Source organism: Equus caballus, chromosome 7 (genome assembly GCF_041296265.1).
Source record: "Equus caballus isolate H_3958 breed thoroughbred chromosome 7, TB-T2T, whole genome shotgun sequence".
Lineage (NCBI taxonomy): Eukaryota > Metazoa > Chordata > Mammalia > Perissodactyla > Equidae > Equus > Equus caballus.
In genome coordinates, this window is record NC_091690.1 from 80,585,062 (window position 1) to 80,603,913 (window position 18,852).

General features: G+C 44.4%; 1 protein-coding gene across 50 annotated transcripts in view; it reads right to left on the bottom strand.

Annotated features, from left to right (window-relative positions):
- DENND2B (DENN domain containing 2B) overlaps positions 1-18,852 on the bottom strand; it is a 176,808-nt gene that overhangs the window by 49,622 nt on the left and 108,334 nt on the right. For 41 of the 50 annotated variants that reach the window (XM_070274705.1, XM_070274702.1, XM_070274689.1 and 38 more), the window contains one exon: positions 3,877-3,981. The exons of 1 other annotated variant lie outside the window; for it this stretch is intronic. In XM_070274705.1, coding sequence (XP_070130806.1) covers positions 3,877-3,956 — 80 coding nt within the window. In that variant the 5' untranslated portion in view covers positions 3,957-3,981. Of the gene's footprint in view, positions 1-3,876; positions 3,982-13,379; positions 13,441-18,852 lie in introns of all 50 variants that reach the window. 8 more of the 50 variants (XM_070274695.1, XM_070274694.1, XM_070274726.1 and 5 more) reach the window with 2 other exon arrangements.

Below are 18,852 nucleotides of genomic sequence, written 5' to 3' on the forward strand. Positions count from 1 at the left end.
AGACCAGGGCTTTTTATGAAAACCTCACAAGCCAGGCCAAGTTTGATCATATCACAGATGACAGTGGTTTTTGAGTAGAGAGATCCCAGTAATGTTTATAGGGAGGTGAACATAGTGTATAATGAAATAACAGAAGGATCAAGAGAGCTAGGCTTGAATTCTTCTTCCCATTAGCTTTGTCTCCTTGGGAGTACCTCTGTCTTCTCTGCGTCTCAGTTTCCCAATCTGTAAAACAAGTGGGTTAGACTGAATGAGCTCTAAGGTTCCTTTTCAGCTCTGCCTTTCTAAGAGTCTGTGGACTGAACAGAAAGAGAGTCCAAAGTCAACAAGACCCATTAGGAAGGTACCACAAGGACTCGAATAGTACAGCAGCCTATGTTCTAAAAAGCTGATCTCCCAGCCATCTAGTCAATTGGTCAACTAGTTACTGGTCAAATAGTTACTGTCTTCTACATACCAGGCATTGTTCCAGGCTTGGGAGAGACGGAAAGAAGTCAGTCAAAGTCATTGACCCCAGGAAGTCTACATTTTTACAGGCATCCAGGTTTCCTGCACCTATATTCAGAGGCAAGGTTCCCAAACACAATACTGACAGCCTGTATTTCCAAGTCACAATGACCTAGGTGCTGGAGCTTCATAGCGAAGAAGCTGTCGAGGAAATCCGCAGGCGTGACATGTCTTCCGAGAACAGCCCCACTGTTAGCCAGGTCTTACAGCACAAGCGAAATCTGAGAGATTTCATGTCTTCTGAGAACGGCCCCTGCTGTCAGCCAGGTCTTACAGCTCTCCCGAGAGCAAACAGTGGCAAAGATCGCCCCATCTACGTGGCAGAATTAGCTCTAAACATAACACTGCCTCGTTTTCAGGTCACCAAGCTGCTTCTAGTTCCATCCCAGGTCATCAGTACCAACATCACGAAGCCTGACCTCTGGAAATCAGAGGAGCTTTGAGAATCCCACCTTCCACCCCAGAACTGGATACAGCCAAATCCCATGAGCCGGAGGGGGAACAGCCTGTGGGGAGGGTGTAGCTGGCAGCTGAGGGTGAAGCAAAGCACCCATCGGCCTCATCAACAAAGAGAAAGGGAAACCTGCTCTAGGAGAGCAAAACATAGCAAAGAACAAAACTCTCGTGGTCAAGTGAAAAGGCTTAGATTTCCTCCTCATACATATCCTGCCAAATCATGACTGTGCTGCAGAGGAAAAGGAAGAGAATAAATTAGCAAAATACCCATAGAAGCCTAATAATAGAATGGAATCCAGAATCTTTAACCCATACTGGCTTAGTGGCAGCACCAGGTAAAGTCTTATTTAAATTAGGAAAACAGCCTTGCAAATATATATCTTGACAGTTCCACAGGGTCCCATCTGCCCTTCCCCACCGGTTGTAAACACCTTGAAGAAAGAGAGTGGATCATGCTTCTTTGTCCCCTATTGCCCACCACAGAGCCTAGCACCTAGGAGGAGAGCCCTCAGAGCTCACTGACAATGACTTCCTAAATGAACTGGTGATTTACTGCACTGCTCAGCCCAAAGAACATCCCTCAGAGGTGGCTGGGGATGAAGGCAGCCAGAGAAAGCACAGGTGACAATTTTGAAACAACACCTATAGTCCAGCAGTAGCCTATGAAAGAAGGGTGTAGCCAGCCACAGAGACCTGTGACTCCATGCCAAAAGCCCAGGAAAGGAGGGAGGGAGAGCAGGAAGCAGAAATGTGACAGGAAGGAAGGGAAGGGAAGACTTAGAAGGGAGGCTAGAAAAACGCTTTTTTTAGGTACATGAGAGGCTCAGATAGTTACAAACACCATCCATCAAGTTATGATGGCAAGCATGCTAGGAACCTAAAAGAAGAGAAATTTCTAAAAACGTTTAAAACATGTACATATGAATTCCAAATAGAAACTGGGGTACTTGTCAGCAGCCCTGATTCTGCTTTGTGACTTGATGTAAACACTGCATCTCCCACCCCACCCCCAACATAGTGGAAATTAGAAGAAAAAAGGAATAGTACTGAAAGGAGCTGAGGGCTGCCAGGTACTGTAAGTTCTAATTCAGGTTCTAAATATACTATTTCTTTAAAATTAAGAATAAAACTATTCAATCTCATATAGTGCCTATTTCATCCATACAGTCTCACATAAAAAAAAAAAGGAAACCTTAGTTCCCAGTCTCCATCTGCCAACTCAGTCATAGTGAGACTGAGGAGTAAGACCCGCCACCAGACTGGTGAGAGCCCAGCCAGGAGCTCCCCAGGAGCAGACAACGGAAGACGAAGACCAGGCCTGTTTCTGGCGTGGCCACCAACACGGCCTGGGAGAATTCAGTTTTTCTCCCTGTTTTACTCAAGAAGTTGCTGGTCCCTGCTATTCTCAGCCTCACCCCATTCAGGGAAGCAAGTATGTAAGCAACTCTAGTCCAGGTTACAGGGGGAACACGGGCAGAAGGCAGGGGGTGTTCTTATTGGTCTTGCTGCCACAGAGTGGCTATTCAACTTGTTTCTCTAACTCCCAAGTTCTTATGTACTTAACAAGTCAGAACCTACCAATCTCTGTTCGGTTGACACAGTCCATCCAGACCATTTTCACTGGGACCAAACTGCATGTGCGGTATAGGGAACTCCTGCTGCCTCATTCACGCCAGTCACTCCTCAGTGGCCATGTCCTGCACTCCATTCTACCAACCATATCTGGACTCCAGCTCCGAATGAACCAAACGTCTACTAGCACCTGCAGTCAGATCTGAGTGTGCCATGCCTCGCTGGTCTCAGCCTGGCACTGCGTGCACCAGACATCCAGGAAGGAACTAGTCCTATTCCAACCTAAGCTGAACATCCTTCTCGTAGCTATTCACTCTAGTAGCTGAGGTCCCAAAAGCCAAATGTGTCCACCTGAGATTCAGCAGAAGGGGCTATGAAAGGTACGTGGCTTTAATAAAAGAGCCTGGAGGTTCTTCTAGAACGTCAGTATCAGCCTTGGCCCAGAGCTGAGAAGCCCTGGGGAGAGTTGTACATCTATCTGCCAACTCTGGAAATTTTTATGCCATCATATGGAGGGAGTTAACATTTATTGAGTGGCTTTATGCCAGACACTATGCTAAGCACTGACATATATTATCTCATTTAATCCTCACAGCAGCTCTGTGAGATAAGTACTATTATTATTATTTTACAGATGAGTAACCAAAATTTTAGAGGGCATAAGAAAATGCCCTGAGATCTCACTATTTGGTAAATAGTTAGAGCTTGGATTTGAAGTCAATTCTACTTAATTCCAAAATCTGTGGTTTTTCTTTGGTTCTACCTTCCCACTTTTAAAAAGAAGACAAAACCAGGAAAGCAGATTATAGCTTACACTGACTAAAATTCCCCAAGCTGCTTTGTTTGCAGGATGGCCTAAATTCTTATAGAACCTAGACTTCTGCTTGGAACTTGTGCTAACTTGTATAACTGCTGCCCCATCCCTACCCCCAGAGTGGGCAGCCTCCCTCACTACAGTGCAGCCTAGCTCAGGCATAGCCCCCAAGCTGTCTCCATCTTGGGAAAAGCATACAGCCAGAAGAACATCAGCTGCTTCATGCTGGCTCCATGCCTGGAGCTCTAGGCTCCTCCAATAGCACAAAGCAAAACTTGTTTTAGGGTCCCTGTTTGTTCCCTCCTATGGAAACTTAGAGAACTAGAAAATAGCATACATGTTAGAGACGACTCTTCCTTCATGGTCAGCATGAGCTGGGCCTAGATCCATCACCTGTACGACTGTCAGAGTCATGATGATAATCATGTAACTCAGCAAGGATCCTACCCAGGACCCAGGCCACTTGGCTGTCCTTTGATGCCACCCTTCAGAGAGCTCCATTCCTCCAGCAGTACTCCCCTACTCACCTGCTCAGAGTCCCCCGAGGGGCCTTAGTGCCTCCAGCTCCGTGAGCGATGCTGGAATTCTTGTTGGCAGTCATGGTCATTTCGGCTCTCTGCAAACCCAGAGCCCTGCAAAGAAGACAAGGCCTATAAGCCAAGTTTCCACGGGCAGCCAAAAGCACCTCAAACATTTCCAGATGACCTCCAAAACTGCCAAGAGGTTTCTGTGGCGGGTGGTAGGAACCACTTTCCCACATTTATTTAATTCCATGTATTATAGCTTAGGAGCCTCACCCCTAATCTGGGTTGGGGAAAGAGTCTGTGAGCTAACAGATAACTTCTCACTTCACAGAAAATGATAAAAAAAAACTCCATCTCCATCCTATCTCTCTCATTTCTTAAGTTAGAGTTTCCCAAACTTCTGGCATGCCACAGAGCCTTTATGAATTTTGCCATAGTTGCATACCTCCTGAATAACTATTTACTCAATATTTTTGTTTCATCAACTTGAAACTGTCTTGCTTTTCTTAAAATAGTAAACCTTGTTCTAAATAATCATTCAACAAATATTTACTGAGCACTTGTGTCCTAGGCACTGCCATCTAGCAAAGAATAAAAGAAAGTCTCAGCTCTCATGGAGCTCACATCCCAGTGGGAAGAAACAGACAATAAGCATGCACACATCACATTTATGTGATACATAAGTATACATTTGTGTATAATATTTATGGTGAAGATAAGTGGTAGGAAGGAAAAAATGAAGCAAGGTAGAGAAAGAGAAAAGAAGGTCTATTATTTTACATAGGATGTTCAAGGAAGAACATTCTGAAAAAGTGACATCTGAGCCAACACCATAAAATTATGAACTATCATATTTTTTCTAATACTCATTAAAATAAAATTAATATACATTAAAGTATTTAAGCACTTACAAAGTGAAAAATATCCGTTCATGTACCATATACAGTTAGCTAATATATCACTATCCTTTAGGGAACATTACTTTATGCTAAAATAATGAGGGCTGGCCCCATGGCCGAGTGGTTAAGTTCACGCACTCTGCTGCAGGCGGCCCAGTGTTTCGTTGGTTCGAATCCTGAGCGCGGACATGGCACTGCTCATCAGGCCACACTGAGGCAGCATCCCGCATGCCACAACTAGAAGGACCCACAACAGAGAATATACAACTATGTACCAGGGGGCTTTGGGGAGAAAAAGGAAAACAATAAAATCTGTAAAATAAATAAATAAATAAATAAAATAATGAAAGAAAGAAAAAGGTTAAAACTTAAAGGTATACTCAGGAGGAAGTAAAATTATTTCTTATTTGCAGATGGTATAATCTTGTATGTGGAAAATCCTAAGGATACCGCTAAAAAACTCTTAAATGAATATATAAAGTCAAGCAAGTTTGCAGCATACAGAGTAATATTTTTTTTTCCTTCTGCTTTTTCTCCTCGAATCCCCCCAGTACACAGTTGTATATTTCTTAGTTGTGAGTCCTTCTAGTTGTGGTACGTGGGATGCTGCCTCAGCATGGCCTGACGAGTGGTGCTGTCTGCACCCAGGATCTGAACCAGCAAAACCCTGGGCCGCCGAAGCGGAGCACACGAACTTAACCACTCAACCACAGGGCTGGCCCCACAGAGTAATATTTTTAAAAATCAATTTTATTTCTACACACTAGCAATGAACAATCTGAAAATGAAATCAAGAAAAACAATTCCATTGACAACAGCTGCAAAAAGAACAAAATACTTAGGAATAAATTTAACAAAAGAAGTGCAAGACTTGTATACCGTAAACTACAAAACATCATTGAAAGAGATTAAAGAAGACGTAAATAAACGGAAAGACATTCCATGTTCATGGATCAGAAAACTCAAAATTGTTCAGATGGCAACATTGCCCAAATTGATCTACAGATTGAACAGAATACTCATCAACTACAGAAATTGACAAGCTGATCCTAAAATTTTACGGCATTGTAAGGGACTTGGAATAGCCAAAACAATCTTGAAAAAGAAGAGTAAAGTTGAAGGTTTGGACTTACCAATTTCAAAACATACTACAAAGCCACAGTAATCAAGACAAAGTATACAGATATGAGAATAGAGATCAGTGGAATAGAATTGGGAGTCCAGAGATAAACACATCAATTTATGGTCAATTGATTTTCAACAAGGATGCCAAGACAATTCAATAGGAAAAGAAGAGTCTTTTCAACAAATGGTGCTAGGATAACTGGATATTCATATGCAAATAAATAAAGTAGGGCCCTTACTTCATACCATACAAAAAAGTTAAGTAAAAATGAATCATAAACCTAAATGTAATTACGAGCTAAAACTACAAGCAAAGCATAGAAGAAAGCACAGAGATAAATCTTTGTAACAATAGCTTAGGCAATGGTTTCCTAGATATGACACCAAAAGCTCAAGCAACAAAAGAAAATAAAGACAGGGGCTGGCCTGGTGGCGCAGCGGTTATGTGATACATTCCGCTTTGGCAGCGTGGGGTTTGATGGTTCAGATCCCCAGCATGGACCTATGGCACCGCTTAACAAGCCATGCTGTGGCAGGCATCCCACATATAAAATAGAGGAAGATGGTCACAGATGTTAGCTCAGGGCCGATCTTCCTCAGCAAAAAGAGGAGGATTGGTGGTGGAAGTTAGCTCAGGGCTAATCTTCCTCAAAAAAAAAAGAAAAGAAAGACATAAACTATATTATATCAAAATAAAAACTTTCGTGCTGTGAAAAATATCATCAAGAAAGGAAAGATGCCCACAGACTGGGAGAAATTATTTGCAAATCATCTATCTGCTAAGGAACTTATATCCAGAATATATAAAGGACTCTTACAACTCAATAAGAAAAACACAAATAACCCAATTAAAAAGTAGACAAAGGATTTAAATAGACATTTCCCCAAAGATATAAAATTGGCCAATAAGCACATGAAATAATGCTTAACATCACTAATCATTAGGGAGATATAAATCAAAACCACAATGAGGTATTATCTCACATCTACTAGGATGGGTATAATAAAAAAAAAACAGATGAAAACAAGTGCCAGTGAGGCTGTGGAGAAAAGGGAAACTTCATTCATTGCTTTTGGAGATAAAAAATGGCACAGCCACTTTGGAAAACAGTTTGGCAGTTCCTTAAAAAGTTATACACAGGGTAACCATATGACCCAGCATGATCCATTCCTGGGTATATATCCAAAAGAAAAGAAAACTTCATGTCCACACAAATACTTGTACATAAATGTTCATAACAGCATTATTCATAATTGCCAAAATGAGGAAACAAACCAAATGTTCTCATCAACGATGAGAGCATAAAGAAAATGTGGTATATTCATAAAATGGGATATTTTTCAGATATAAAAAGGAATGAAGTACTGACGCATTCTATAACATGGATGAATCCTGATGCTTTTTTATGAAATGTACAGAATAGGCAAATCTATAGAGACAGAAAGCAATTAGTGGATGCCTACGGTTGAGCTGAGGGTGGCAGAATGGGGAGGGGCTGCTATCAGTATGGGATTTCTTTTTAGGGTAAAAAAAAACTTCTGGAATTAGATGGTGATGATGGTTTCACAACTCTGTCAATATATTAAAAACAACTGAACTGTACTCTTTATATGGGTGAATTTTATGTTACGTGAATTATATCCCAATATAGATTTAAAACTTAAGAGTAAAAGAAGCTTTTAAGTGCCTTGGAGAGTAGATATGAGAGACAACACAACTGATATACCAAGCGTATTTCCAGCGTGAATGGTGCACTCTGGCCTGGGCTAACAGCACCTTCATGGAAGCTGAACAGTTCACGGAGAGTAGTTCTCTCACTCTGACTGGCATTCTTCTTACACTGACCAATATGAAGTATTTTTGGATATGAAAGTTGAACATATTTATGGCCACTAATGACCTTAAGCCTGGAGATGGAGGCCATCTTATTTATTACCTTTGTGCAAATAAATGATTGGTCTCGAAGACAAAAATAAGCAAACTCTAATTCCTGATATCAGGTATAGTTCTTTCCTAATTTCAACATGAAATGCACCACCTCTAATTTCTTTAACTTCGTGGGAGCTCTCAGGGCTGTGGTTTTGGTGATGGTGGGAGTGAGTGGAGTGGGAGGTGGAAAGGGAGGAAGCAGCTAGCAGGCATAAGGGCGATTATGCGATGGTGACAGCAATGAAACAGCCTACCAAGGTGATACTACAGATGCTTTTGGAAAAAAGAAAACACCACTGAGCCTCACTTTTATTCTTCACAAAGTGAGAAAAGCCTTCCCTACCTGTTGGGGGGAAAAATATCTTTATAAACTTAAGTATACAGCTAATGCTAGCGAGGAGGAGGAGGAGAATGAGGAGGAGAAGGATTGCCACCAGTGCATCTATGCACACCGACTCTGGTGAGACATGCTTTACCTGTACCAGCCCAGTGCCAACTTAAGTGATTTGCATATGGGTGTGCGTGCAACAGAAAGAAGGGAGAGAAGAGGCAGCCCTTGGAAGATTTCCCAGGCCAGTGCTCAGAATCCTCAGGGAGCACAGTGCTACAAGAAATCAACTTGCTAAGCATCAGCTTTCAATTGTGCCCATGGTAACAATGGTCACAATAACCATCGTAACCCATCAAAACAACACTGGACACGCTCTAGCAGCTCCAGGGCAGGCCCACTGGGAAAGGGCAGAAGATAAAAGACCATAAACTGAAATCTACTAAAAGAACATGATGAAAAACATATTCTTTCTTTTCCTGAATTTCTGGTCTAAAGAGAGTGGACCCACTGCCCTGAAATGCTATTATGTAGTTGAGTATGAGAACACAGAGCCAACTTAGTAAGAAGGAAAAATGTAAATGACTCTTACATTTGCTTGGGCCAAGAAGAAAAATCCTGTGAAGATGTAACCAAGAGAGGAGTGGATCGAAATTGCTACCAGGCCCATGGCAGGGACCTTTCGTCACACTTTGGCAAGAGCACAGCTGCTATTCTCAGGAGTGGGCTAGGAGTTAAGGCATCTTGGGCAGGCACTGCTGAAAACACCAGAAGAGCCCACCAAGTGAGAAGAACAGAGATGCCAACTCACCATCCTCCCTCCCACCTGCTCTCTCTAGGTCAGCTCTCTCATGGTCAGGGAACAACTAGCGGCCAGAGGAACTGGGGACCAGGCTAACCCTTTACACCTGAAGCTCAACCTTGAGCACTCTGCATGGCTGGCTTCCTGGGGGACCCTGCTTCTCCCCTGGCCCTAAGAGCAATGACAGGCTTTCATCTATGCTTTCAGCCTTTCATCTATGCTTTCAGCCTGATTCCTTGGCTCGTCTAGCTGCAAGGTGAGAAGGCTCCCAAGCAGAGGAAATACCCTCTGGGAATGGAGCAGAGAAGCAAGGAGGACAACAGATTGTTTCGTTAGTTCCTAAGCCCCTCAACGGCAAAGTCCAGATAGAAACTGCATGTTTGGAAAATGAAATTGTTCAATTAGCATCTACCACCAGTCACGAGTTGCTCAAAAAGCCAGCTCTGACAAATTACAGACAACTATCTGAAAAGAAGAGTTACAATCCAGAGAAAGGAACGTAATAAGGTACCACTACAATTTTTCTATAAACTCTGCACTGAGACAGAGACCACAGTTCCAGGTACTTGAGGTGCATAGGAAAAATGCCTGACTTGGAGTCGGATAACTAAGTCCAACCCTGACTCTAACAACTGCTATTTAAGTGACATTGCACAAGTGAGTCTCAAAGACTCAACTTTCTCACTATATGAGCAATAACAATAACATGACTATCTCACATGATTTTCATGTCTGGCACACAGAAGCTTAATAAGTGGTTTTTCTTCCAGAGCATGCTTCTCTAGGTATCTGGAAGGCAACCTCTCCGGTCCTGAGCTTGAGGCATTTTTCGGACACTCCACCACTGCCATTCAATCCATTTTCTATGCTAGGCACTGTGCAAGGTACGAGGATATAAAAACGGACACACACATTCCTGCCCTGGAGGAGCGAACTGTAAAGGGAGAAAAGCCATGTAAAAAGTGGACTCCAGGAAGGCCTCATAGAGAGGCGACATTTGAAGTAAGCCTTAACCTGCTTGAGACCCACAGTAAGAGGATCTAAGGAAAAGCAAAGGCACATTTATTACGAGACATGCTGCTAGATTCTTTATATAATTCTAATAGCTAAAGTTAGGAGTCTTCACATGTATTAAATCATTTAACCCTTGTAACAACCCTATGAAGCAGGTACTATTATTAGTTACACATTACTGAGGAAAACAAGGCATAGAGCAGTTAAATAGCTTGCCGTAAGCTACACAGCTACAAAGTGGCAAGGCAGGAATTTGAGCCCAGGTGGCTTGCACCAGGGCCCTAGCTCTGAGCCAGGACTCTGTATGGCCTCCAATTATCTTCTAATTCAGCTCTTACCATTCTTCATGGTAATGATAACACAGACTCATTTTTCCAATCAGGAAATGTAGTTTCAGAGAGATCAAACGATTGGTCCAAGATCATGCACCCACTGAAGGAACAGAGCAAGAAGGTGAACTCAGCTCTGTCTGACTCCACTGTCCACCTACTTTCCTTAACATCGATGGGGGTACTTGTTAAAAATGCAGAGCCCCAGGCTCCACTTCCTCAATGGGAAACTCAATGGGGATGAGGCCTAGGAATTTGCATGCACTTTAGCCTAGTCTTATATACCAGTAAGTATGAAAACGTGTCTTGTAACATGCTCTCTGAGGACTTGGAAAGGTATGAAGGGTCACCACTAACCATGTGCCCAAGAGTTTGCCCAGCTGTGAGCATATAAGAGATGGACATTCAGTCCCTCTTCTTCCTCCCATCACTCAGCTTCTTCCACTCCACACAGAACCACGGACCCTCAGTGACAAAGGAGCAGGTACATCACTGGATCCAGCAAGCGCATTATAAACGTCTCCTCTAGACAGTGTCCTCAGTTTGTGCGGGTGCTCAGAGTTGCTGTTTCTCGAAACCACTCCTCCTGCCACCCATCTCTAGTAGCCAACAACCACTTTCCTCACTTTCTCTTCATTTGCAAACTCCTGGGAAAAAGAGTATTTTATACCCAAAGACATAAACCGGTAGCTTACAAGGTCAAAAATATGCCTCATTTGGCTTTCCTTTTATTTTTAAAAAATTTGAATTAGTTACAAATATTTAAAAAATTGGGTGAGCACAAATAAAAATTCAGATTCTGGCTTCTCTTGAAAAATTAGAAAATTTGCCATCACTGTCTGCGTTTCTATACAGCAAGAGTTGGCCAGACCTGAGTCTAGTGGCCTATGTAGATGTAGCACGTTCTCTCTAATTTACTACTGTCCCTCCCCACCCAATGCCTACAGCGGGGCAGCTTTACTCAGCTCTCTGCCCTGACTCCCAGTCTGCAGGTGATTGCTCAGCCCTAGCCTGTGGCCCAGCAGGAAAGGGTTAGGAGTACTGCACTGGAAGCAGTCACTCAAAGCCTCCTGGACGGCGGCTGGCCAGAGCAGTGTAGGAAAGAAGAGCGTATTCTTGTGCAGGCACCGTCTCTTGGCCGCTTGCAACCTCCCGTCTATTCCTCTCACTGTCACTGGAGGAAAGACCCTCTGGAAGGCTCCCTCCTTTTGCTCTTGCTCAGGACAGCCTTCACCTTGCAACTCTCTCCCCAGCTCCCTTAGTGTCCCCTCTCCCTACAATCCAATCCCATCACCCAATCCAGATACTCCCAAGGTCCAAGAAAGGACCCCTAGAGGTCAGTCTCTGAAGGGCAGCTCCTTCTGAGGGATGCCCAGTCTCTAAGAATGAACCTTCCTATCCTAGAGCAAAACACTGTTTCCTCTTGTTTAGGTGACATTTCTAAATGTCTACTTGGTACTTTTCCACAGGCCTAATTGTGGACGTGACAGTATGCCTTGTCCCTAAGGAAGGAGACATTTGAACCCTGAGAGTGATGAGGAACAGATGCAAGCATTTGGAGGGAAGCCTCCCATTCTGCTGGAGTTAACGTCGCCTTTGAGAGGAGACATGAACACTGCCAAGCATCTGCTTTACTTGTCCAGGTAAGAAGTCGAGACACTGACAAAGGAAATCTCTAAACCACATGAGAGAATTCCACTGATAACTACATTCCACTAATCTCTTAAGCAATCTCTCATGTGGAAGTAATAGCTTAGGAAGCAGCCCTAGGAAAGGAAACGGTGGGAAAGGGAACTGAGCTGTGTGTGTGCCCTGAGAACCTGGTTACAGCCCAGAGACTGTACAGCTCTGTACAGCTGTAGTCTGACTGCCCCAAGGTCAACCTGCCTACTCACCCTGCTGAGGGAGCACCTACTCAGACCCTCTACCTTCTCACTGACTCCCTCCTGCAACCTTTCCTCCTCCCTAGTCCCTGGCCGAGAAGAGAAGGAACAGACTGGCAACTCCCCCAGAGGAGGGCCTAGGTCTTTAATTTCTTCCTCCAAGAGTATCAGCAACCAATATGGCACTGCAAGCTTCAGGGAGGGTCGTCCTTAGAATGAGTTCCTTTAAGTATCTGAACCAGAGTTCTCAAGAGTGTGGGCGTTTGTCTTCCTTTCTCTCCTGCAGGTGTCCCTGGGTTGGGCTAAGATGGGAAGGACTTTGTTTACCTTTCATAGCTCTGCCAGGACCAACAGATCCAGGCCTTGCTGTAGCAGCTCACCGGCACAGCCGCTCTGTTCTTTGTCACTTCCAGGAAGTTCAGCCAACCCCCTGGTCTCCTGACATCCTGGCACCCTCTGTCCCCACGTGGCTGAGAAAGCTGCAGGCAGTGATAGAAAGTTCTCCATTTTTTGAACAATCCTCAGTACTTTTTTGCAGAGAGTTCTGCACATAAAAGGTGCTCAAATAAATGTTAATTGACTTGCTAACTGATGACAAAAGAGGGCCCCCAAGGAGTCTAAGGCAAGGATTACAAAGGGCCCTAGAAATTCTACCACTGGCCAGGTCCTTCAAGGTGCACTTGTTTTCCAAAAGTCACAGTTGCTATAAAACCGATGAAAGGGAGTTTCCCAACTGTAGCTGCCACCCAGTCGGACCGTCAATAGCAGGCATTTCCCTCCCACCCCTTAGCCAATGCTGTCTACTTCAGGGCTTACAATCTCCTCACAAGCATCTCTATTATCTTCCAGGACCTGCTGCACTAACAGGTCCTCAGCCAGCAGACCCAGGAGGAGAGGCCGTTCCTGGGAAACTTGCCCTCATCTCATTCACCCTAGCTTTCTCCTCCCTCATCCCTCTTTTCCTCGCCTCCTTTCCTGATTCATTTCTCACTGCTTATCTGCCCACAACCTTGTCTTTGGCTCTGCTCTGCCTAAAAACAAGGGATTACAAGGGAAAGGGGAAAAAGTGGGCTCAGACTTTGGGTGGGCAGGCATCAAAAGCTTTAGAAAGGGAGACAGGAAGGATTTTCTCAAGTCTATCCCATAATTCCCTCCAGAACACCAGACCCCTTTTCTCCGTCACTACGTCTACATACCTCGTACCTTGGATCTTTTCCATTCCAGCCCCAGGTTCTGGGATTCTAGGTCCAGAAAACCCTTCAAGCAAAAATGATGAGGGGATTACAAGCCTGGTCAAGTGGAGAGAAACCAGATTTGCTTTGCTGAAAAGTCAGAAGAATTGCTGGGTGTTTTTACACGTCCCTATGAGGCTGAAATCCTCTTCAACTAGCCACAGGAAAAGATGATTTTTTGTTGTTGTTATTGTTGAATAATAATCAGAAAAAAATTAAGCTCTCTTTCCATCTCTTCACTCTCCACTTATCACTCCCACATCCTCTTTCCCAACCCTCCTCCTCAAAGAGGACTTGAAGTTTGGATTTTCAACCTCAACCATTTTCAGTCCCTTTTCCTGCCAGATGGTCCTTCTCCACTTCAGTACAGATTCTGTGGAGGTTTGAAGCTGGATTTAAATGTTTCCTGAAAGTCTAAAATGGGGTGAGGGCTTATTAGGCAATCCCAGGCCAAAGGGAATCTGGTTGCTTCCAAGATAGTTTTAAAAACCTAGACACGGCTGTTTTTGCCAGTCTGGAAACTCAGCGTCTCAGCAAGTGGCTTACCCCAGCTCTGCCCAGATGACAGAGCCCACTCTGTCCGATGACATGCCAGCACTTGGAAGAAGAAAGTAGAATGGAGGCTTGCCGCACAAAGAGCCCAGGTCCTGGGAGCTAACCACCGCCCTCTTTCACTTTGGCAAGAACCACCTGGTGGGTCCCGTAACCATGGTGAAGATTCAAAGGCCACAGACCTACCTCGCACCAGTGCCTTCCCTCTGGCCAGCCACAACAGATCAGTTGCCATTTCCTGCACATGCCAGGAATGTTCATGCCTCCAGCTTTTGTTCAACCCGTTCCTTCTATCTTGATGTCCTCTACTCCCATTCTTTCTTAAATATCCAGTTCAAATGTCAACTTCTTTCCAATGCCTTTCCTGATCCTAAATCTTGACTTTATTCTCACCCCTCCCAAGCTCTCTCATCTAGTTGAACTCAACCTAACTGATGGTGAGATATCTCGCCTGCTCTAGAAAAACACACCACCCACAAGCCGACTTTCTCAGAAGAGGACTGGGAAAGAGTAAGGGCTAAAGGGATGAGGCAAGTCTCAATACCTCTGTTTTCCTTATACCTCTGTTTTCCTGTCTGTAGCACATGGAGAATACCCCACAGGAAGACCAATGAGAAGCCATCTAGAAAACAGAGGGCACTCGGAGGCAAGAAAGAACACATTTGAGTCTCTGGGCCAAGGGTTTAGCTCTCCCCAACTATCAAGCCTTAAAACCTCTTCCCTTGTCCTCTTTTAGCTGAGTTTGCTTCCTATTTCACTGAGAAAACAGAAACAACCAGAACAAACCCTCCATTAGCTACCACCACCAGCATCAGTGCAGATCTTATCATTTCTCTGCTCAAAACCCGGACATGGCTCCCAATCACTCAAAGTAACAGCCAAAATCTTTACAGTGACTTACAAGGCCCTTCATCACCTGGGTCCCTGTGACATCTCTGACCTCATTTCAACTACTCTTTCCCCTTACTCTTTCCACATCAGCCACACAGTCTCCTTCTTATTCCCTCAAACACAAGAGGCACATTCCTACCGCAGGGCCTTCACACCTGCTGTACCCTGTAACTGGAATGTACTCCCTGTGAGAGAGCCTGCTCCCTTCTCTCCCAGGTCTTTGGTCAGATGCCACCTTCTTAGTGAGGCCTTCCCTGACCATACTATAAAAAATTACTATTAAAAAAACTTCCTCCACCTGCTACCCCTCAGCACTCCTCGTCCCCCTTTTCTGTTTTATTCTTCTCTACAGCATTTATCACCATCTAACACACTCCTTTTCTTTTCTACTTATTTATTATGTTTATATATAAGTTCTACCAGGTAAGGGATTTTTGTGTTTTGTTCACAGTCTTTGGTGCCTAGCATAGTCCCTGGCACACAGTAGGCCCTCAATAAATATTTTCTGAATGAAAACACATTTGCCACAACCTCAGAGCGGCCCTCCCTGGACAGGGTGAGTGGCTTCTGGATCCATTATCCAGGCTCATCTTCCAACCCCACCAGCCTTTCCAGTTCAGAGTTAGACCTACCTGCTGCAATCACAGCCACTCAGAAGATTCAAAAGGGAGCCATACCACCCAAAAGACTGGGAGCCCTGAGCACCCAAAAGATTCAGGGCAGGAGTGGCTTCAGCCCAAGAACTCAACTGAAATGTTCTGTGCAAAGATTACAATGACTTTCCTATTGTAAAATGCAAGAGTCTTTTCTCTAGGGCTTAATGAATTACAGGACCTTCCTTTCCTGACGCCTACTATTTTGGACACTACCTATCAGCCCTCTCTGAAGCACCGTAATGTGGTTAACTCTCAATCTGGAGCACACGCCCTGGGGGTAGCATTTCACAACCTGCCTGGAAGATCTTCATACTCAGCAAAAAGGGGCACAGGTTAAGAAAGGTCGGGAAATACTGTCGGAGAAGTAGAGAAGGAAGACAGGTGGTGGGTGCCTAAAGCTTTCATTTGTTTACTTACACAAACCCTTCGAGGTCATCTTCCGAGCCAGATCCCCATACACCTACGCTATACTCTGATCCTTGCCCTTGAGCAGCTCCCCATCCTGACTGAGACAGGCAAGCAAAGAAAAGATCCTGGTACAATGTAACAAAGGCTGTGATAGAAGCATGAACATAGAGTTCCAGAAGCAAGGAGAAAGACATCTAATCAAGTGGACAGGGAGAGCTTCTGAAGGAGACAAGAAGTAACACTGGGCTGCAGTGGCATAGTAGTTAAGTTCACATGCTCCGCTTTGGCAGCCCAGAGTTTGTGGGTTCAGATCCCCAGCATGGACCTACACATCAGTCATCAAGCCATGCTGTGAAGGCGTCCCACATACAAAATAGAGGAAGATGGGCACAGATGTTAGCTCAGGGCCAATCTTCCTCTCCAAAAGAAAAAAAAAGAAGTAACACTGGGCTGAATCTTGCAGGACTTGTAGAAGATAAAGAAGGCAGAAGAAGAACATTGCAAGCAGAAGAAAAACCATTAGCAAAAGCCAAGGAGTCCTTGGAGCAAGCTGAGATTTCCTGAACAGGACACAAAAAGCGATAACCATAATGGAAAACACTGATAAATTAGACTGAATTAAATAAGAACTCTGTTCATAAAAAAATGCCATTTAGAGAGTGAAAAAGGAACCTACAGAGTGGGTACAAAGGTTACTGGGCTCAGCAGATTTAGGAACATTAGATATATAGAGCAAAGTTATCAAGAAATAGAGCAACTCAAACTGCAGATCTTGGCCAGATCATTAAGGTTGAATTTCCCTTTGGAGAAAAGCCCTTTGCTGTTTAATTCTGGAAGGTAGTAGAAGAAAGTACATGTATACAGCCAAGCTCTGCTAGTTCTCTGCATGCATTTATCTCATTTAACCTAGTGGTCTTTATCTCTATTTTATGGGTGAAGAAACTGAGGCTCAGGTTAAGTAATTTGCCCAGAGTTTCACAGTAAGCAGCAGATCCCAGAGTCTAGAGAGGTTGGCAGTGAGCTCTATAAGTGACACGAGCATATCAGTCCTTCGGTCTCTGTCGTATTTCACGTCAGGAAGCCATCCTCCATCCCAAGTATACCCCTGCAGCCCACCTCTATCTGGAGAGAGTTAGAAAAGGATATTGGTAGAGGTCTCATGCCTGACCCCCAAATTCTTGGTGTTAAAACCCCACTTTTCTTGAAGCCATCTAGTTCAGAGGGCCCTGAATCAATACAAAATAACTCTAAGAGACGTTGCTTTCCTGCTGTTCTTCGGGCCTTTTCTCCTCATTCTTCTTCCCCACTAAGGAACAGAGACACTCACAAACACAGACCCTGGTCAAAGAAAGGCCTTCTCCTAACAATGCAGTCCTGCTGGAGCTGAAAGTGAAGGTAAAGGGAGTCTGTCCATCCATCTGGTCCAACTTCTTTAAGGGTCACGATGGGGGCAGAATTTGCCTCTTTTTCCTCCTTTAAGCAAACCAAGTGCTCCTTGGCAATCGCAGTCTGTGGTTCTCAAACTGTGTGCTGAGTTGCCCTAGAGCACTGCAGTTAACCCACAGGGGTGCTGCAAGATACTCTAAATTTTTGAGGAAAACAGACCAATCCTCAACATTTGTTGGACACCCCACAAGTTCACAGTTTTAACATTAGATTGCACTACATTCTTTTTGATGATGTCATTTCTTTGTGAAGCTGAGTTTACTGCAGCTGCTGTGATAAAAAGCAAGTACCGCGTGAAAAGCGGTATGGAACAGGAAATGAGGATGGCAGTATTCAATCTGATTCCAAGATGTGAGATGTTGTGCAGTGCCCAACACATCCAATTAGTAATTGTGGTTATTTAAAAATGAGATAAAAATATTTTTCCTTTCAATTTATGTGTATAATTTTTTCAAATGGCTACTAGTTGTTGGATATAAGCACTTATTAAATTGTTTAGACCTGAATACTTAAAAAATGAAACTTACATATTTCTTTTGACCTATGAGCACTGTGAAAAAATTTACTGAAACACTAAGGGCCCGTCAAGTGAGAAAGTTTGGGAACCTCTGCAGCAGGTGTTTCTAAGTCTCTGTGTCAAGGAGCCAAGAAGGAGTTCCAAGGACAGGCCTAACCCCGCCCCAGAGGCAGGCACGCAGCAAGCACTCAGGCCTACGGACGGGACACTCGGGCTTCCCACAGCAGCTGACAGAACATCTGCCCCTCTGCCTGAAGAGAAGTGGCTGCAGACCACCTCCCTATGGCCCAGACGCTGTGCACATCTGTGTCAGTTTCACCTCGGGCTCCCAGGCTCCTCCCAGGATCTCCTCTGAATCCCCTCCTTGAAAAGCTCTATTCAGCACCGACCTCATGAATAAAACCTAAAGCCAGCCCAGAAGCCAGCCAGCCGGCAGGGGACTTCCACACTTGGGTAATGTCCACAAACCAAACCATTAATCCAGAGAGGGAGGGAGCGATGAGAATCTGGGAGAGGGCTTCCACTGACAGCCCATCCACTGAAAGGCCAACTGGGTTTTTTGGGTGAAGATTTGCATGAAAATAACTCCTTTGTGCCCAAGGGGTTCTTGCCTGATAAACGCCCTCCCTCTATTCTTCCCTTAAGTCATAATCCTCTGTTGGTGACATCACAGCTGTTGATACAATAGCCAACTGGTGTGATGTCACAAGACTCGACTTTTGTCATTTTTGGTAGGGGGTGGGGGTAGAGAATGTGACAAAGGGCTGAAACCAGAATAAAGTTATAGAACTGGAATTTGCTTTTTCATGCTAATTCCCCTGGTAATGAAGGGCAGTGACTCAGAAAAGGAAAGGCAAGCCACTGGCAGCAAGGCTATGTGTAGATTCTTCTATACCGAGGGAAAGGGGCAGGGCAGGGGTAAGGAGCAGGGATGGAGGTTGCGGTGAGGAGAGGTGGTAGGGGGCAG